This window comes from Pygocentrus nattereri, chromosome 10 (assembly GCF_015220715.1).
Source record: "Pygocentrus nattereri isolate fPygNat1 chromosome 10, fPygNat1.pri, whole genome shotgun sequence".
In the NCBI taxonomy this organism is placed as follows: Eukaryota; Metazoa; Chordata; class Actinopteri; order Characiformes; family Serrasalmidae; genus Pygocentrus; species Pygocentrus nattereri.
In genome coordinates, this window is record NC_051220.1 from 19,757,487 (window position 1) to 19,779,072 (window position 21,586).

Here is a 21,586-nt window from a genome sequence, read left to right on the forward strand (position 1 = left end):
GCTCCTACACCATCCATCTCTCCCACAGGGCTAATAACATTGATCATAGATGATCAACTTAGTCTCTCAGATAACAGAACATCTGCCATCTGGTTCTGCAGATTCCTACTTCATAACATCAGGAGAACGTGGCGCTCATAGATTAGATTAGATTAGATTAGATAGATAGATTAGATACATAGATAGATACATACATACATACATACATACATAAACCCGAAGGAAATTTTGCAAGGATTGCAGGGGCTGCTCAAGTTCCACTTCAAGCTCTAGTCATCTACTGACTTGACTATTGCAGTTCTCTCTGCGCCTTTGTCCAGAACTGCACACCTGCATGCTAGCTCAGGTCTTCTTCCATAGTTAAGATACAGGCATGCCCATGAGACAATGGCCACCAACCCAATGTGTGTATACTCCCTAGATCAGATCTGTGCATGCAGACCCAGGACTTCTATCTCATAATATATATTTGTTCGACACTAATGCTGATGTTCGTCAGTCTGGACTTCATTTCCCAGCAACCTTTGTGCCAAAGGAGGAGGCGGGACGACGCGTCATTCAATCAACATCTGACGAACGATTGGCTGTAGGAGATCACGTGTGTGGTTGTCAAGATGGCGTCTCCGAATGGAGGTAAAATTTAATTCCTCTCCGGTAACAAGTTTGTCCGTCGTTATTGTGTAAATGTAATGTGCGGTGTTAGCTGCGTGAACTGCTCTGTCTGTGTGTAGCCTTCAGTACACGGTGCGCTGAGCTTCAAAATGAGTGACCGTTACTTTTAAAAACCGCCCGTCAGCGCTTGTCTGTGAGTCTCCAGTTGTGCTAGTAGCTCCTGCTAACAGCCTGTATTTACTGCCCGTGGGCGGACGGTCTGCCGCCGTAACAGCGCGGGTCGTCCAGAAGGGAAGCGGCAGCGGCTCCTGCTTTTACTGAGAGCGACCGTCTCTGAAAAAAAAAATATATATACCGTTACTGTAAAACCCTCATGGTATGTCCGTTAATATTTACAGCACAATAAAAACGCTGCTGTTTCACGGCGTTTCTAAAATCACGGCCTGGTACATAAATGTTGAGGATAAACGTTTCTGACCCTCGTCGGGCAGCGACACCATGTAGCCGCAGATTTCTTTCTTCTTCTTCTTCTTCTTATTGTATTGTTTAGTTCTGGACGTGAAATTAGTCGTTGCTTGCAGTATCTAAACGGGTTTAGTTTTAACGATTTTGACCGCTGACCTCCAGTAAGAGGAACAGTTGTCTAAAAAGGTGACCAGAAATGGAGCAAAACTAGTTATCTATTAAATATAAATATTAACCAATTCTTCTGAAACTTACAAGTAAAGTCTTTTATTCAGTGGTTGTAAAGTCAGTACAAACATATGTGGGTTCAGACGTACCGAATTTCTGGGAAAACAGATGTGGTGAACTTGTCCTGACTGCTAACGATGCACTGCTAGTCAACATATCAGTAGCCGACATAGAGATGCACAGAGAAAAGCCCGCGCAAACCGCCGGGTTCGACCTCATTTCTTCACCTATTTGTATTAATTTAGATATTTTGCTAGATGACAAATATTGTCACTGTTGCTGTACTGAAGACGTTGCACTGTACCAGTCGACCTCCGGGTCATTGGTTAACTCAACCGCTCCAGGTGGAGCAAAAATCCGCCAGACACCACTGGATAAGGAACCTTACAACACACAAGTACAAATAGAAAACTAATGAATGTACTTAACTGCAAAAAGCAATTGGTGCAATAAATGTTTATAACTGACTATTTTTGATAGTTAACTCCTCTTACCGTCACATAGCCATACATTTCATAGTGTATCTCACAGAGCAGCTCTGCTAAAGGACCCAGTGCATATTTACTCACCTGAGCGAATTAGCCAATCACAGCAAGAACAGCCTTAGACCATAAATATCTTTAACTTTGATTACTAATAGCACACAGGCTATTAGTTTTCATTGGGAGTGACAAGGCTGGACAAGATTAGAAATGAGCAGATCAGAGGGACAGTGAAGGTGGAGCAGTTTGGAGATAAAGCCAGAGAGGCCAGGTTGAGATGGTTTGGACATGTGTTGAGGAGGAATAGTGGATATATTGGGCAAAGAATGTTGGAGATGGAGCTGCCAGGTAGAAGGAGAAGAGGTAGACCTCAGAGAAGGTTTATGGATGTAGTGAAGGTGGACATGGAGATGGTTGGTGTGAAAGTAGAGGAGGCAATGGATAGGGCAAGATGGAGGCAGATGATCTGCTGTGGCGACCCCTGAAGGGAGCAGCCGAAAGAAGAAGACTAATAGCACACAGGCTGATCCATACAGCTGTGTTTTAGGGGTTGGTGCATAACGATTCACAAAAGTCAGAAGTTGATACAATACAGCGCTGCCTCATTACAATACATGCATTTCTTGATAAAACAAAAATAAGGAGTGACTGAATATGTAGTGCATATTAATATACTAATGTTTCCATTGTTCATCTGTCCTGATCTAAAACTTTATCTACAAGCTAAGTTGGTATCTCCAAACGAATGCACCAGCCACAAACTAACATTTATGATGCACTGTAAAACATTTTAATGACATCCAGTGCATTTTTATTAATACATACTTGAGAGTCTGAAAGTTGGATGAACTGTTGACTGATTATTGAGGCACCTTTGAAACCTGGTGAAAGGCTCAAAACGATTTTCACTAGCAAAGTAATTGTCAAACAAAAATGACACCAAATTCCCCCAAAAGATAAACCAGTGAGAAATATTATCCAAAACTCATACATTCATCAACCCAGAGGCTTGAGATTGCATTAATGAACAGTTTCTGTCTTTTTTCTTAGGTGAGGACTTTGAGTCCTCTTTGTTGAGCTATGAAAAGCTTGATCGGGCTTCACCTGACCTGTGGCCAGAGCAGTGTAAACTACATTTTCTTACCTTTCTAAAATCAGAAAATAAGTGTACAGTAGTTTATGTGGACTATTACAGTAGCTTAGATTAAATTTTTTTGTTGTTGTTCTACACTAATGTCACTAATGTGGACTAATTCAGTTCTTTTGTGTTTAATATTTGCTTTGGATTTTGGGCAACAGTGCCAGGAGTGTCAGAATTTGCTGCTTCTTTTAAAAATGTGAGTATTTTTACCATCTGTTATCTATGGTTGAACCTAAGTTGTATGGTTTTAACAGAAATTATCTTTGTTTTCTTCTTTTCCATTAGCCAATCACAAATTCTCCACCAAAATGGATGGCCGAATTAGAGACAGAAGACATTGAAATGTTGAAAGGTGCATTTTTACAAAGTCACTAATGCATATTCATTTTCATGTTGTCACTTTTTTGGTTGTTCACTTCTTCTTTTTTTTTTCCTGAGTGGATGTCTGGTGGTCACCCCAGGTCATTTTAATTGTGTAAAACAGTAAACAGCTTGTTGTATCTGTTGTTTTCTGTCACAGAACTGGGAAGTCTGACCACAGCTAACCTGATGGAAAAAGTCAAAGGGTTGCAGAACTTGGCGTATCAGCTGGGTTTGGAAGAGTGTAAGTGGTTTATATCAGTCTTGAAAAAACCTCAAACAAAAATGGGAATTTTCACACTGCAGTTCCTTGAGCACAGGCATTCCTTTAGGCAAGTGTCTGTTTTCTCCTCTAGATGGCGCTATTAATCTAAAGGAGACGTTTGATTCACAGTTGCGAGGAAAGCACAGTTTCCAAGCTAGAGTGTTTTAAAGGGGAATGCCACAAATAATTTTAAATCTCTACATAATTAAATGGCTAACATGAAGACAACATGGTTTAATGTGAAATGCAACGTTCTAGACAAACTTACAAAGAAGGTAGGGTTCACTGGCTGTTTTGGATAGGGAAAAAATGTCCATATTTGCATTATGGACATCGTGACCCCTGGGTTCTGTCAACACCACTGTAATGAAATCTGAGCTAGCTAGTTTCTTTACAGTGATCACCTTCACACCAAGTTATTCTGAATGGCGTTGATTACATCTCAACCACTGAGTTATGCCTGAACCTTGAAAAATCTGTGGAATTTCTCTTTATAGTCATGTGTTGCTTCCAGACTCCTTCCATTCTTCCATACCATCAACCCATTCTTACAGTCTGCAAAATGGCTGTGAAAATCACACTTAGAAGTAAAATAAACGACGCTGTTAATCTATATTTAATTATATAATAATATATAATTATAATTATCGATTCAGTAAATGTCACGTCTACATCTGTCTCAGATCTAATTTAATTGGTAGTCACTGAAACTGTGTTTCATTCCGTGACCTCACGGGTGGGCCCTCTCAAAACAATTGGAGGGAAAATCAGATGATGTAGACAGGCTTGTAAGCTTGCAGCTGCAAGTGCAGTGCCTAGTCAGCTTCTCTGTGTCTGCCTGTGCAAACTACTGTGATTCTGTGAATGCAATCTGTGTTTTGTTCTTGTAAATATTCAGCATTATAGTTCATTTACATGTATTTAGTGTTGTACAAGGGATGGAGTTTGTTTCAACCACAGAGGTTTTTGTTTGTTGGTCTTGCTTTTTTTCTGTACAATCAAACATCAGAAATACTCCTGTCTTCACAGTGAATAGAGGTTATGCTAATGTATTATAACTGTACTGACCAACTGACCTGTGACTTTGAAATCCAGTGTGAGCTACATTCATCTTTGCTACATTCAGTCTTAATCCAGGCTGTGTGGATTAGAGAAACTACTCAGTGCTCCAGTTTTTTAGAAGATGAAGATGGGCACTTAATATTGTATGAAATGAACAAAGCTTACACATAATGAGAGCACAGGCTAACAGCTAGAGAAACTGAGATTTTGAAAACAACCTTTCAGTACTGTCTTTCCTTTAACCCTTGACTCTTTATAGTACTATAAATGGTGCGTTCATGTTTTTTTATTCCCTGTGTTAAATAAATATAGCAGCAGCTCTCTGAAAATGCATCTCCAAAATGATAACTCTGCAGAAGAAGGCAAAATTGTTCCTGTCTTTTAATGTAAACAAATTGTATTCCAAACAATATCAATACAATAAATAAACACAAATAAATAAATAAATACAAACAATATTAATTATTTCCAATATAAATAATATCAAAAATACTATTTTTAACATTTTTTGAAGGGAATAATGTTGATAGTACCAGATATTTCTGACAAAAAAAAACAGTACAGGCTGTGTTGTGTAGAATGTGGAAAGGAACAAAATTACATGTACACGTATACATAAATTTTATGTTTAAACGTCCTAGAAGGTGACACCTAAAGATGTAGGCTTACAGATGTAACAGGTGATATGTGGCTACTTTTAAAATAGACTAAGATGATGCTCGTTTTACAATCACATCTTAGTATCGTAGTCTAATCGCCTAATAGAAGCCTCATAGAAATTGCCACCACTGTGTGATATATGAATGTTTTGAGATTCCACTGGAGTTTCCAGCGGAGGTTCTTTGATTATGGACTACTATTCCCAGATAACAGTAGTTTGATTTTACAGTACAGTCAATGTGGAACCATTTCCGATATGGGCTTAGCGTGTTAACTGTAAAGGTGAGAGTTGGAATAGAGTACTCCGTGTTTGACTGGATCTTTTTTATTGGACTGGCAGATTAGTGTCAGCTTCTCATTGTTTGGCATGCTTTATCTGCGTTTTCTCTCTGTGATGTATGGAAACGTTTATAGTTGTAATTCGTTGTCACACTGCCACATTTGTCTGAGAGACCAGCATGTCCGAAACATTGGCGTAATGTCATGGATGTAAAGTCAACCATACACATTCAGTTAATTTGAAGAAATGTGTTATTCTACATATCCTATACTCTACAGACATGTGGGCCTCAGCCAGGTACAGTAGTGTTAAAAGCTTGTTGATGATGTGATGAGAGAACACAGAGAGGAAGGCCACCATGTGAGTTCAGTGCTGATTTGTAAAATTCCATCAGAAGACCGTGATTAAAGTAGGCTCGTTCAGCTGGGGATTATGCCAAGCATAATTTGTCATGGCTTTATGCAGTTTGGGGCACATTGTGTTAATAATGATCATACTTTAGCTTAAGCACATTGATTTCTTGAACATAATATATCTGCATTGTAGTTGTTCCAAGTAGAAGTTACTGCAAAGACAGATATAACTCGGGTCGGAGTTAAGTACACTCGGCTAGAACTTCTGTACATCTTAAGACATTTTATTTATTTATTTATTTAAGTTATGTTTGCAGTGTAAGGCTGGAGTACTAAGGGCCAGGCTTCTTTTAAAGCGTTAGTATCTTTACTGTCCATCAACTGCTACTGCTAACCATGTATTTGGTGTAGAATCTGTTTTCAGGAAAACATTATCTTCAGCTTTAGTCTAAAATGTGAATGTAGTCAGAAATCTAAAATCGCTTCTTTTGTTTTTCATGGAAAGATCTTTTAATCTTTTGCATGGCTTGTGTACATAGCTTTCATAGCTTTTGTGATATTCCTGTTGTCCATTAGCATTACTCTACAAATTAATGACTGTGTCTGATTATGAAAGCAGCATAAACCATAAAAACCTGCTTACTTCCATACAGATTGTATTGTGATAAACATGGTTGCAAAATAAGTCTGAAAATATTGGCGATCATTTGTGGCTATATTGCCCATTTCTCTGTTTGAAAACAGACACTTGTTGACTCCTACTTTATTTGGGTGCTGGCATCTGTCATCTCCCATTGGCTGTCGTTTATTTACCAGAGGCTCCTCTCTTCCACATGAAACTGTCAGCTGTGTGCCATGGCATTTCTTTTCATTGCAAATTGTGTGATTCTGTTATTTTAACCCCTGTTGTGGATTTACTCTAATGTTTTGGGCCATTGTCCAGCACCATACATTTTTGCTTTACCCTTTGCTTTATTGAAAAGGGGCTCATGGTTTGCCCACTTTATCTCTGATATAAAATATAAAGACTCTCTGTTCATATGCATCTTTTGGTTCACACCGACTTCATGTTGTTCATGATTGAATGACCTTTCTCATAAATTCTTCTAGGTCACACCGTAGTGATCTTTTGGAAATGGTAGTCGGTTTTTTGAGGGCATGAGCCTCTTCCTTTTAGGTGATGCATAACCTTTTTTTTTTTCCTTTTTTTTTTAAACTGAAATTCCTTTGAAATGACCGTGTAGGCATCTTGAGCCTCTCAGGCCTCGTCAGTGGAGTATGGAGAGTAGAAGTGTTGTTCATCACTGTGGTAGTTGACTGTAACTACACATTGTTGGAATTTTAAATTGGAATTTTATTATTCCATAGCTTTGCAAGTGCTGTTCTTAAGTGCTATTCAAACAGGGTCAGTTTTCCTTCTGTAATATTTATGATCACTTTGCATGGGGTAGGAAAATTTGGTATAATTTGCAAAGATGGGAGTGGCTGTGTGATTTACATACTGCTGTCACTCCAAAAAAGAGTTGAAAACATGTCAAGTCATGCAACGTTGCTGCATAGAATTAAATCCTTGTTCTGTTATTTTACGTTTTAATATTCAGAGTCAAACACTTGAAGTAGGACAAAATATATCGTCTTGATTTTAGCCACAGAGAATAGTGGTAAAGTACCGTAAGTAAGAATGTGTTAAATATTTAAGGAAACCAAAGACACTCCATCCACAGAATATAACAGCATTTTTACAGACAATTTACCGATGTCAATTTACACAGGATTATTATAAATAAGGTTATTTTAACAGTTTGTTTTGTCGAAGGTAAGAGACACCAGAATGTTTACTGATTGCGCAGTCCGTAAAAGTGACCAGCTTGGCAGATTCAGACATGACTAAAATCCCTGAGAAACACCGGTAGAAATGATATTACCTTACCTCCGCATGTAAACCTAGTCCTTTCTGAGCAATACTTTAATCTGGCATTTTTAAGTGGATGTGCATAAAACTAATTAAATGCAAATGAGTGCGCTACAGTACAATTATTTCACTCCAGTACCTTTAAGGGTTTATGGTAACACTGTAATTTGGGCTCATATTTATATTTGACCAGATTTTGAATAATCGTACTATGACAATCTATAATGATTTAATAAAATGTGATGCTGCATACATGTGGACATGTACAGTGCTGAGCGAAAGTCTTAGGCACCCAAGACACATTTTCAAAATCTATTTATTTGTGTAGTGTGTGTTTATTTTGCTGAGAAAAGTATTAATATTTGAATAAACAAAATGTATAGAATATTAATTAATAATGTCTCTCTCTCTCTCTCTCTCTCTCTCTCTCTCTCTATATATATATATATATATATATATATATATATATATATATATATATATATATATATATATATAATAAATAGTGATTTTATTGATGTTAGTATGTTTGTTTAACCATTTTCAAACCTCTCCTCGAGGAAGCTCAGAATTATATGTAGTTAAGAAGCAGCTACTGGTTTGACCAGTCAGTGCTTCATTAAATTGTGCTAATGATGTAATTGAAGACATTAAAAAGTCTCTGTGGTGGTGTGGTGTGAAGGTGTCCAGGAAAAATATGAACCCAAAAAAACTCTTGTTACTTTTTATAGTTTTTATGTTTATTTGAATTATGAATATGATTTTATTCTAATATATATATTTTGATAAACTCACTGCTGAGGTAAATTATTTAAAAATTTGCTTAGATGCCTAAAACTTTCTCATAGTACTGTATGTACATGTAAAGCAAACTCTGTGGTCTTAGTGGTAATCTTTGGTGTGAAAGTGTGAAATTATTGCTTGTTTTCAAGTGACGTGTACTGCAAATGCCCTTTAACGTGGCAGGTTTTAATTTTTCTCTTTTTTCCTGGCTGGCAGGGGCAGCCTTGTAAATCTCAGCTACTTTTTCATCATGTTTCTTTCCCTCTTCAGCGCCTTTAAAATGAGCTGGTGAAGGGTAGTGTTAGGGGAGGACGAGTGGGTGTGGAGGACGATTTACTGTGCCTTAGGCACAGCGGCCATTAAAGTCCCGAGCAGGTTAATAGGGATATCATAATCAAGCAGTGAAAACTCACCCCTGAAGGCTTTGGCTGGAGGACACTCAACTGGCTGAGACTTTTTAAAGTTCAGGTGAAAATATTTTTCTGTTTTTGTGGCCAGCCTTCTCTGTGTATCACTGGCTGACTACTCTCAAGTCTTATTTTTATATGTGGTTGAAAGCATACTGTAATTAATTATTCAAATGATAGCAAGCTGTTATTGAGGGGCCGATATAACGGAAACTCTGATTTTTCTAGCTTTTACATTTTGAATGAGTTGTTTTTGTGTTGTCATTAATACAGCTGCTCTTACATAATCCGCCTTTTCAGCCTATACCAATTTAGCCCGCCCACTCATACTGAAGTTATAAGGAGTGTTTCAGGTCAGACTGCATTTTGAAAGAACTTTTGGCATTGAATTTATGAGGCTAATAGCTAGCAAGCTAACATCCCACCAGTAATCATCATGCAAACTGCATGCTTAATCACACGCTTGCCTCATACTGCGTTGAGTTGCTGAGAATCTCAAGTAATCTCATAATATGGTCTAAAGACTTGCTAATGTGGTTTGTAGCAATAAAAGATTTACTCTTAACTATATATTTTTAAAAAACTAGTAACCGTAGTAGCAATAATTCTTTTGTCCATTTCTCTAAAACCAATGGCAGAAAACAACGCATGCCTTGCTTCATGTGCGTGCAAGCATGCGCCAGTTTTTATTTGTGTGCTTGGTAGTGAGGCGTGTGCCAGACCTGTCTCCCCAGGGGAATACTCCCCTCCTCTTCGGGCCGCTGACTGACGCTGAGCAGCCATGCTCTCGGAGGACCTGACGCGTGCCCGGCCCACCGTCCCCCCACCAGTCCCCATCTGCTCCAGGCCATGATGAATGCTGCTGTCGGGGGCTGCTGTGCGTGGTCATCAGCACCCTCTCCTCCCACAGGGCCAGTCACTACACTGATAAGTGCTGTTATTGAAGGTAATTGAATGGAGAGTGGTCCTCTGGGACAGGCAGGCCCCAGGCAACGCTGATGATACTACTAATGCCTGCTGTTGCAAGCAGGGGGTGATGTCACACATTTGTTTCCCCATGACAAATGTTTAGGGGTGGGTCGTTTACACGCCGTGGGTCTTAATTTTTATTTATTTTTTTAAATTGCTTCTTTTATAAATATTTCATTGGTGATATTTGAGCGTAATATTGGTCTTCTGTACTAAACAGATTGCTTATAGATTTTTGTGTATTCCTGAGCAAAATTGGTTGTGTTTTTAACGCCATTAATGAATCATTTAGAGATTAAATTATGTCCACAATTTGTCCAAGTAAATTATAAAGCTCTCTGATGAATAGAATAGATAGAGCACCTGGTACATTGGTCATTTCAAACCAGGAGTAGTGCTTTCACATCAGAACATGGTTGATTCTGGAATGATGTGAAGAGTAGCGTTAGGGTGCAGACAGGCAGATACTGAGGGAGGGGAAAAAAGTCCTTCCAGCGTGTTTGGGTGTAGAGCAAACGTTGACACAGTCGAATGGCAGAAATTCAGGATGAGGAACTGGTCTGACTCTAAAAATCACATTCTTGGAGTTGCTCTCATACCTGGAGTGAGACTGAAGGTCACACCTGTCCAACACTAATGGCCCCAGCATTCACTGCCCCCTCCCCCAGATCAATCTCAGCTCTATTAAGCGCACTGTGGCGCTGAATATGATTGCACGGACGCTACCCCATCGTAGTAATGGGCTTCCATCAATCCATCAGAGACACACGACCGCAGGGGCCAGCGGTTATGAAGTGCTGTCAGATGACAGGCTGTGCTAGGTGAAACCTCTACTCTGTATGACTCCCCTCCATCTGTTCTCCCCTCTTGCTTTAACCTTATTTCTGCACGTATTCTCGGCCGTTACTGCCACTGTGCAGTATTGTGTTGATGGCAAAAGGACTTGAGTCAGTGTTGTGCTTGCTTTTAGCATTAGCAAGTGCTGCGAAAAATCTGGGTTCATTTTTGCGGCTTCTGATGCAGCATATATGATGTGTGTATGTTTCTACTTTACTGATCAACACCTTGAGTGTTGGATTAAAACAAAAAATAACACACTTTATTTATCATATGTGCTTGACAGGATATCTAGCTTCTCATGGTTCTTACGTTAATGTTAGAGTGTTACAAGTGGCTTCCTGTAACCTGCAGTTGTGTACAGTCTGAGACCACCCTTCATTTATTTAATTTCCATTCAAAACAGCTGTTAAGTACAAATTATGGAAATTTTGTCAGGGGGAAAAAATAAGACATGTATGCCTGAACAACTAAATATAGTTTCTTAGTTGTCATTATTTAGTGTATCCACCTTTTGCCTTTTAATACTGCTTTTTAAAGCTTTCATTGGATTCAGTCTTTTCAAATGTTATTCACACCTCCGAAGTTCAGTCTTAGATATTTGTTGCTTTTTCTGCAATTCATTGGTTTCTGGACATCCATTTATCCTGTCAGGCCTGTAGCCTTGAGTTGTCTTCAAGAACACAAGCTTTAAGTACAGTTTTTATGATAATCGTATTGGTGATCTACCAGGTCTTGCAAGGTTTTTGTTCTATTTTATCTAAATCTTTTAATCATTTTTTGACTCCCAGTTTTAAAACTGATTTTCATTTGTTCTCTTGACTTTTCTCTTTCTTCTATAAGTGCATTGGTGTATCTGATCTTCTTAGAAATATATTCTGAAAATTAATAACTTGGACATTTTGAATGGAAATGAAATAAATGAATGGTGGCCTTTGACATATATGGTATTGTACTTTGCATGCAGTTCTCATAATCAAATCAAATTTGTTCTTTTATTTTTCTGATATCAGTATTTTGGGCTGTTGCTTTTGGTAAGGTTAAGATACTGTGTGTTGTATGTGAAAAATGGTTTCTCTTGTATCTAACTTAGTTTCCAAAGCTAATGTGTTATATTTTAGTATTGTAGGTTCATAAGTCTAGATAACACATACAGACATACCCAGAGTCTGCACAGCTGATCTTGGCTGCAGCTGAACTGGCTCGACAAGAGGTAGAGGGAACGCATCCAGCTCACTCTCCCTCCACTGTCCTCCCCACCGCCTCCATCAACAGATCGGAAATGACACCTCATTTCCATAAATACATTAGGAATTCATTGGATTTTCTTTCCCAGCTAATCATAGTGTCTGTGTGAAACCTTTTAAGGTTTTTAATGAATGAATTTTGACTGATTGCCTATTAATAAGGACACCTCTTGAACAGGGATAGGCTGTGGCAGGGGTGGGGATGTGTGTGTGTGTGTGTGTGTGTGTGTGTGTGTGTGTGTGTGTGTGTGTGTGTGTGTGTGTGTGTGTGTGTGTGTGTGTGTGCTCGTGCGCGGACGCGTGCCTGTGTACGTCTGTAATGATTCGTGGTGTGGAGGGAGATGGGGAGGGGTGAGCAGAGGAGAGCTCTCGGCTGGGACATTAAGAGGAAGCAGTGGCTCCCCTGGGAAATCACTCTCCATGTCTGCATCTTAAATATCCCTGTGAAGTATCAATAAGTGGGTAATTGAATTTTGAACACAAACATGAGCGTCAGGTGTATGTGTTCCGAAGCGGGGGGACAAGCGGGTGTGGGTTAGTGTGTGTGCACGTGTGTCCATGTGTGTCCTCAGTGTTCCTCCTGGGTCTCTTGAGATTCAGGCAGTGAATATGGATGTTAAATCTATTAAATAAAGATTACGGCCTCTAATAGCCAAGTGGCAGTTTCGGATGCGCAACAGGGGTACGATTAGTGTGTTTGACTTTTTAATGAAAGTGAATTGGAGCAGGAAGGTCTAAGAGCTCAGTCGAGGCACTCATTATTTTTACCTCAGGATTGAAAAAGATCCATCTTGTTGCAGTGGGGAGACCACACGTTGCTCATTTAGATCCCGTAAGATGGAAGAAAAGGTATCCGTGTCGGGCTGCTCTACTCAGATATAGTCTGATGGTGTGGCATGGTGCTGATGAAGAACCTGCATATGTTGCTGTTAGGGGGTGTAACAGTACACATATTGTCAAATGTTTTTGATTCTTGGGTCAAGACTCAGTTCAGATTTAGATATTTCATGTTACATGTTAATGCCTTGATTCTCAGAGTTTGAGTAGTTATACTTATTTTGACGGCAACCTTCTAACAATATAGGAAAAATGCACAACCCTTAGAGTTTAAGCTCTTCAGAAAAAAGTTGTTTGCAGTTGTTTGAGCAAAGGTGTCAAACTGCCATGCCCAGCTTATTCCAGTAGGATGTGTTCAGATGGTTAGTTTAGATCACCAGTGACTTCCACAAATTATAGTAAATAAGATGTGCTTAGAAGGGAACTGCTATACAGTTTAAAGTTCAATACACATTTCAAATTTGTTTTTTCAATATTTTATCAAAAATGTTACACCCCTAGTCGTTGTATTTTATCATCCATTCCCCTGTAATCGAAAATGCTTGCACCATAGCAAATAGCACAGAAAATACAGTAGATCTGTCCTGAAGAGCCACACATTCAGGATATTATCAACAAGAGAGACACATTTGCAGCAAATCACCAAATGTCTACCCATTTAGGAAATGTCCCAGTGTATCTTCCCACGACATCCTGCGCATCCCTGAAATGCAGGCAATACAGAACAATGTATTCAAAGCCCTGCTACAGTTGTATGCAGAAGTCAAATTCCATGGTTTGTTGATTTTCTAAGTGAAAATAAATTGGCACATCCTCTGAGGTACAAATGAATATGCCATTGTTCTACAAATTTTAGTGCACAATGTCTTTTTGACAGTTCAGCTATGGTTTATTCTTTCTAGAATAGTTTGCTTAGACTGCTTCGATGGTAATAGCACTATGGCTTGATCCTGATTAAAATGACTGTTCCTTATACAACATCAAGGAGCTAATATGAGTTCTTGAATCCACAATACGTCATATACCATGGTCGTCAAAGGGGACAAGTTGCTGATTAACTAAGTACAGAATTAGTAATTGACCTTTCTAATCAACTAAACAAATCTCTAACTCCTGCTAATCAGTATTGATCTCTCTTGTCTTGTGCGTGTGTGTACGAACTGGTGTATGGGTGCATGCCAAAGGAAAGAGGAAGGCTAGCTTGCTGGACCTCCTTCATCCCTCTTTTAATCTAACCCACTCAATGCAAATCATTTCCCTTCTGCTCTGACGGGAGTGGAGGATAAATGGAAATCTAATTAATGAGTGGATCAGAGGGGTGCTCTCTGGTGGCGAGGTCTCAGGGGAGAAAGCTCAGCCAGACAGGCTCCCGTATTGTTTTGGACAGAAAATGAGCGAGAGATTGGAAGGATACTAAAGAGCTAGGGAAAAGATTGTTAGTTCAGCTATGATGGGGGCCTTCCCCTATTTGTAGACCCCTCCAGAAACCACTGGCCCATTTAACGAGCTGTTAGCAAGACTATCATGGACACAAAATGGGGATTAAGATACACGCTCACTTATGGAAAGTGCTGAAATGCCTAATCTCTACCGATTGCGGAATTGCTCCATGATGGATATTGCTGTTACACTTTGTGTGAAATTAGTGATGAACTGTTCAGATTGTCTTATTAATATTGTAAGGTCCTTATTAGATTTGTTGTTGAATACATACCTATCTTTACATACAGGTGTGCCTAATAGACCCAGACAGACCTTTTGATTTGCTGTGTATGTTTGCATGAATTGCGAAAGTTTTTGGTTTGAAAGATTATGATGAAGTTATTTTTTTTAAATAAACTTGCTCATTCATGTAAAGGACTCCAAACATAAACATAAATTTGTTTAATTATGAGCCTCGCTGCCTAAATGCATTTAGAAAGATAAAAATATTTCAAAGTGTTCTTTTCTGCCAGTAATCCAAAAATTGTGCGTTTTCAAGCGCCTCGTTTATTAATGGAGGGTACTTGCGATGTGCACCGATTGATTGCTTCTTAGCATATTGCCAGTAGAGCCCAACCAAGATATTGGTTGGTTGATAATATTGCTGCTACTGAGGACTAGGGCTAAAAGATTTATTGTTTTTATATCAAAATCGCAATTTGAAAGAGTGCAGTTTTCAAATTGTAAGAGCTGCAGTTTTAATTATAGAATGTATTATTAACAACATTGTCTTGAGCTTTGCCTGTAAATGAGTTATGTCAAACAAAAGCAACCACACAACCAAGTAGAGGTGAACAGTATAACAATATTTTTTTCTTATCATGACAAACTAACTGTGATAGTCTGAGGCTGTTATGCTACATTCTGCATTCAAGCCTTAAGCTAAAAAGCAAAACATTAAACACGTATACAACCCTGTTCATCGCTGCATCCACAAATGCAAGTTAAAACGTTACTGTGCAAAAAAGAAACCATATATAAACAGGATCCAGAAATGTTGTCATTTAAAACGTTGTTGCTCATTTAAAATGGACTGAGGGGAAGTAGAAAAGTGTCCTGTGGTCTGACAAATCAAAATTGTTTTTGGAAATTATGGACTGCGTCCTCTGACCTGAAGAGCACCTGGCTTGTTATCAGTGCACAGTTCAAAAGCCAGCATCTGTGATGATGTGGGGGTGCATTAGTGCACAAGGCATGGGTGACTCGCACATCTGTGAAGGCATCATTAATTCTGAACAATATATACCGGCTTTGACAACATATACTGCCATCCAGACACCGTCTTTTTCAAGGAAGACCTTTCTTTTTTCAGCAAGACGGTGCCAAACCACATTCTGCATGTATTATGACATTACAACGCGTATTTGCTCCGTAGATTATAAAATAAAATAAAAATTTAAAAAAGACAGGGTCTTCTTGCAGTCCAGATTTGTGACCTATTAAAAACATTGAGCAGCTGAATTGTAAAGCATTTCACTTTCAAAACTACAGCAATTGGTCTCCCCAGTTCCCAAATGCTTACAGAATGTTGGCAAAAGAATAAGTGATGAAGCACAGTGGTAAACAAACCCTGTCCCAACTTTTTTTTAAATGTGTTGCTGCCGTGAAATTCAAAATGCGCATATATTGTTCAAAAAACCTATACAATTTCTCCGTTTCAACAATTGTTATTAGACTATTACATGATTGCAACATCCTGGCTTTGCAGAAAAGGGCTCTCTCTCTACATATATATTCTGGTCTTCTTGGCCAGTGGAACAGGTCTGAAACTTTAAATGGTTCAGCTGTATTGAGGACCCATGACATCAGTATTGGCAAGAAATATCAATAAAACACTCAATTTCAATGATTTTGTTATTGATGAAACATAGACCCCCAATATCAAGAAAACCGTTCACTTCATGAAGACTGCTCAACTGACAGTCATCACTTGCTCCCTTGTATTACCTCATATGGTGAACTAGTAAACACTTTAAAGACATACCATCATTTATCATGATTTAAGTTATTAGCTTTTACATGTTTTTTGATACTTTAATAAGTTGACATATTAATGCCCATGGTCTTGGAATAGTATGACCAACAGTATAATGGTGTGATTTGAAAATTTAAGCACGTCCATGGCCTGTTAGACATTAGTGTTAAAGTTCACATTGTAGGATGTAAATGGCGTTGCCTTTGTGTCATATCATTTTGGGACTTTGCTCACTGTTTATTATGCATTGACTTTACACAGTGATTGTCACCACTATTCAGTTTCCCCAGTCAACATGTATTACCCACATTAGTCTTGCAGATTCACAGATATTCCACAACCTGTGGTAGTGCTACAGTTTCACTGACCACATTTCACTTCTAAAATCATAGCCTTTCCTCTTAAGCGGTAATTGCAGGTCAACTTAATTCCTTTTAGTTCTCCTTATTTTGATGGTGTCATTCCTGTCTAGAATGCTGCCTGACCAGACCCGCTTCTCTGATTATTTTGTTTTGTGTTATTTGAAGAGACAGCACCAAGCAAAGTTAATCAGTCTGAATCCAATTACCATCATGTTTAACCCAATGATGGACACCTCAAGGTGAAGCAACTGGCGCTAAGTCTCCGCATTATTATTCCAAGCAGGACAGCTCATCTAAATTACAATCCACCGCACTGTTCCATTAGCTACACTCAGACTTGCTGTCTAGCCCTTTCATTGCACTCTGGTTGGTTCTGGTCCTGCTTTCCAAACGTCTTACCTACGATCCATCCTACAATAATGTGCGCTGTTTCCTCTAGTTGTAACTTGTTAATCATTGCTAAACCAATGAAAAAATGTAGTATGGATTAAATGAAAATAAACACAAACATAGGTTGTATATCTGTTAACCTTTGTCTTGCACTGACTGATCCACATGAAGGAAATGCCAGAGCCATTTTCTACAATAAACAGTAGTTTATAGTTGCCACTTTGCCTCTTTAAACAGCAGTAGGCAACAAAATGAAAGGCAGCTTGGAATATAAAAATGGTTCAGTCTTCATGTTGTGAAAATTCTAGCTGCCTTTTATGTTGATGCAAACATTTCATCATAAATGGATGAATGTAAACCAGGCAGATTTACTTGAAATCTAATATCCAAACGTTGCCCTAAACTCGTTTGTTTTTTAATGTCTCATCCTGAAGACGATTCAACAAATCATATTTACATAACAAATGTCTTGTTTTTTTGACTAAACTGTATATAAACTGTAATGACTTTTGCCACCTCTGATGTCTGAATTTTGACTAAGTGCACCAGCAGGCAGGGAACATGATATTAATCAGCTAAATTGATGTGTCTGAAGCTTGAAAGTGGACTAATTGTTGTCATGATGAGATCATGAGTTTGATCAACAATGCAATATGGCAATGCCACAGCTGTAGTTCCAGACATCCCAGCTCAGGAGAACTTTAAGTCAGCAACGTTCTTTCCTTCTGCTATAAAGTTACCAATCTGGGGATGTGATGGTTTGATGGTGAGAGACAGATTTAATAAACACAAAAGGGTCAAGGACAAATTAGGCCCTCAAAGTAAAATCTATAAATTCATATTTAAACAGGATCATCACTTTTACTAAAAAAATGTCAGGTGGCGCAACCACACTTCAAAAAATATATTCTATATTAAGCCCAACTATGACTCAAAACGGACAATATTGCAATATTTATGAAAGGGCCTTTGATGTTTAAATTGCACAACGAAGGTCACACTTTCTTAAAAGCAGGTCAGAATAAAAGCCCGTTTTGTTATTTGTGCCGCATGACATTTAAGGAAATCAAAATTATGGACAAGTGTTTTGCAGTGTCCTATTTTGTAACATGTTTTGATTGATTTTAATTATTTCAAACATAACGCCAAACTAGTTTATTTATTTAAAGTTTATATAACTGAATTTCTCTCTTTATTAGATTACTTAATCTGCATATGTGGTTGGATGGTCGTGCTACCCGACATGTTTAGACTTTAGGAGGCATTTGTGCCTAAAATGATATTTTGATGCGGTTTGGTGTGCATTCACGTACAGGCGGTACAGTAGAATAAAGAGGGCTATGTCAGGTTTTTATTAAGCTATTTACTTGGACACACAAAATGTGTGTCATGTCCATGACACAAATAAGTGAAAGCTAGAAAAAGACAACCAAGTTGACTTCAGAGGTTAGTTGAATTTTGAGGTCATTTGGGACTTTTTCCTTGACTGTAGTACTTGGGGTCAGTATGCAAGAGGCATTGAGCTGGTCATACATCTTCTCAACAGTGGTGTGAAGATACCATTTACTACCTCTCAGTTATCTTTTGATTGGCACTTAATTAGCAGTTCTGGCTTAGAATTCACAGGGCTCAAAACACCTGTGTTAGATACAGTAAAGAGACCAAAGCTACAGTTAGTGCCTTTTGATACTGTAGATTCTAAAAGCAGAGCCTACTCACGTACAGAGGATATGCATAGCCTCCAATTCTTTTATTACATGGAACAAAGCACCTGGATGAGTCCTCACTGGGGCCCAAGGCCCTGCTCACGCATCATTGATATCTTCATCAAGAACTGCTGGCTCGAGAACCCTTTTTTGATACTGGGTGTGCACCTCACTACTCTAATGAAGCTGTTCACAAGGAAGATGGCATATTCTGTTCAGATGTTTCGGGTGAAATGCCCATTTATGACATTTTTGGGCAATTGTCTTTTTTTTATTTTTTGAAAAAGGATGCTCATGTCTCTCTCTCTCTCTCTCTCTCTCTCTCTCTCTCTCTCTCTCTCTCTCTCTCTCTCTCTCTCTCTCTCTCTCTCTCTCTCTCTCTCTCTCTCTCTCTCTCTCTCTCTCTCTCTCTCTCTCTCTCTCTCTCTCTCTCTCTCTCTCTCTCTCTCTCTCTCTCTCTCTCTTTACAGCCAGAGAAATGACGAGGGGGAAATTTCTCAACATCCTGGAGAGACCCAAAAAATGAAGACTGAGGGACTGTTATAGAGAAAAGTATAGCAGAATAACAGCTATTTGATTTGTAACAGCTTTGAAATGTTTAGCTAGCTAAAGTTAAGTCAAACAATCCATTGCTAATATGATGCAAGCTCTCTGTACATATATAATGTGTGAAACATATTTTTAAATTATTATTCTGCTGTAGAGCAAGTAACTTAAACACTTTTTGTTAATGCCTATTCACTATTTATTAACTCTAATTTTGACTTTCCCCTCAGCATTATTTTCAATTCAACGCTCATTGTTAAATAAAATGAAAGCTTTTCAGAATGTTTTTCTGTTCTGTTTGTTTAAATGTCTTTTTAAAGTTATTCGTTTAGCTTGCCATAATCAAGCTAATTGGCATGTTAATCAGCCACTTTCAAGCTGCAGCAAGAAGTAAGAGTTCCCGGTTCCCATTGGGTATCCTGTGGGGCACCCTAAAAGTAGCTGGCATAAAACAAGGGCAGTTTATGCGGAACCCTCAAAACTTTTTAATTAGGGCAATAACTTCATGCTTGTGCCACTCCATAGACTGGACTCATTAGCATCCCTCTTTAAGTCCGAACACGTAAGAGGCTCTGACATGAGTGTGCTTCCACAGCAGTGCAAGGCCATTTCTCCTTTTTAATGGGAATTGGAAGTTTTGAGGCCCCACAACACAAAACATTGCATAAAAATAATATTGCTCATTGTCATTCTCGTTAACGAGAGTTGACATAATTACTAGGGCTATTTCTTCTCTAATTAGCACACTTCCAGGGACATTGGAGCGAGTGGTCTGGGGGAAAAGGGAATCAGACAGGCATGCTGAACGGGAAACAAAGAACGCTCTGGCGAGCGTAATTAGGTGAGACAATGGCCAGGACTGTTCTCAGCTGGAGATGTCGAAGAGGCTTCGGCCACGGTTGGGGTGCATTCGCTCCTGCTCCCTCCAGCTTGAAGAGGTACGCCTCTCCCCTCCCTAATAAGCCCCTAATTGTCTTTCTGATTCACACGCACCATGGAGGCTACTGCCACCAACTTTTCAGTGCTACTATTTCAGTCTCACTGTTTTATACCCAAGTAAATGTAAATTAATTCTGGTGGTGGTTATGCTTTTACTTTTGAGTTGAGGGCCAGTGATGGATTAATGGTTTCCTATCTATGGTGCTGGCTTTTTTACATTTTATATAGGTGGTAAATTGTGTGGCAAGGCCTGTTTGCATTAGATACTTGCACTTGTTGATTCTGATGGTCACACTTGTTGATTTTGATTATCTGACTGATTATCACACTAGCGGATCCAGTGAGCAGCGTGAATCGACCAGTCAGCAGTCTGACACCATGCCAAGTGTCTTGACATTCACATAATGGCCCCCGGCACTAGTGGCCGACTATCAACAAGGTCTTGTCCAGACATCCTCCTTAAGAAGGGGATCATTCCCCGTGGAGGGGCCGTCTCCTGGAGGGGGAAAAACCAGAAATCCCGGCATAGACACAAACAACCTGCTGTCCTGACCTCAGCAGGCCTCGGTGCCCTGACAAACGTCAATCCAATGTGCCCTCAGGCCTTTAATTAGCTGTCAATTAGTGCAAATTAATCAACTCCTCGCCTAATTAAGCAATGCCGGCAGGCAGCTTCCAAACACGCCATTGTGGGAGCACCATGAGAAAACTGGAGCTAGCAAACTCACTCTGCTTCAGGGGGCCATCACACCCTTGGCAGCACACAAGGGGGGAGGAGGGGGGAGGAGGGGGGGGCGCTTCGCTTGAATTTTTTTTCCACCGACTCAGCACAAGATGTTTACTGTTTTTGGGCAAGGCTTGTTTCAGCACTACTCCAGTGCTGCAAGCCAGGTTTTGGGCAAGGACCTCTCCCCCTCCAAGCAATTTTAAGCTACCCTTAATGCCAGTTATATATATGGTAATGGCTCCTTTTGAGAAATATCTTCTCAAATAAAGAATGATGAAGTTGAATGTATCCACAGCCTTGTTTTTCATCTACAGCGTACTGTGTCTTGGTGTGTGGTCAGAGTGTGAAAGTACTAAATACAACATTAAAAACTATTCATCACTTCTAATAGGCCTACATGGCAAATGCAGATAAATGGCTTAGGAGGCCCCAGTGATCTTTCATTTAGATTGCCAGACATGAGAAGATCAAGCTCTGGCAATCTGCGTAGGGGATGGGCTAATGCAGCGCAGTGTCCCTACCACAGCCCATCTCAAGCTCATTACCTTGTAGTGACCTT

At 39.2% G+C, this 21,586-nt stretch overlaps 1 protein-coding gene across 1 annotated transcript; it reads left to right on the forward strand.

Moving 5' to 3' along the window:
• Window positions 1-552: 552 nt before the first annotated feature.
• On the forward strand, window positions 553-19,647 carry lin52 (lin-52 DREAM MuvB core complex component). Its single transcript, XM_017713406.1, has 6 exons — window positions 553-633; window positions 2,838-2,912; window positions 3,087-3,124; window positions 3,214-3,280; window positions 3,449-3,532; window positions 19,286-19,647. The coding sequence occupies exons 1-6, from the start codon at window positions 615-617 to the stop codon at window positions 19,339-19,341; spliced, it is 339 nt and encodes a 112-aa protein (XP_017568895.1). The 5' UTR covers window positions 553-614; the 3' UTR covers window positions 19,342-19,647.
• Window positions 19,648-21,586: the final 1,939 nt, after the last annotated feature.

Bases quoted from the DNA above. Each gene is read 5' to 3' on its own strand.
- lin52 (XM_017713406.1), top strand. The intron at 2,913-3,086 runs GTAAACTACATT...TTTGGGCAACAG, and splicing joins TGACCTGTGGCCAGAGCAGT to TGCCAGGAGTGTCAGAATTT. The intron at 3,281-3,448 runs GTGCATTTTTAC...TTTCTGTCACAG, and splicing joins AGACATTGAAATGTTGAAAG to AACTGGGAAGTCTGACCACA.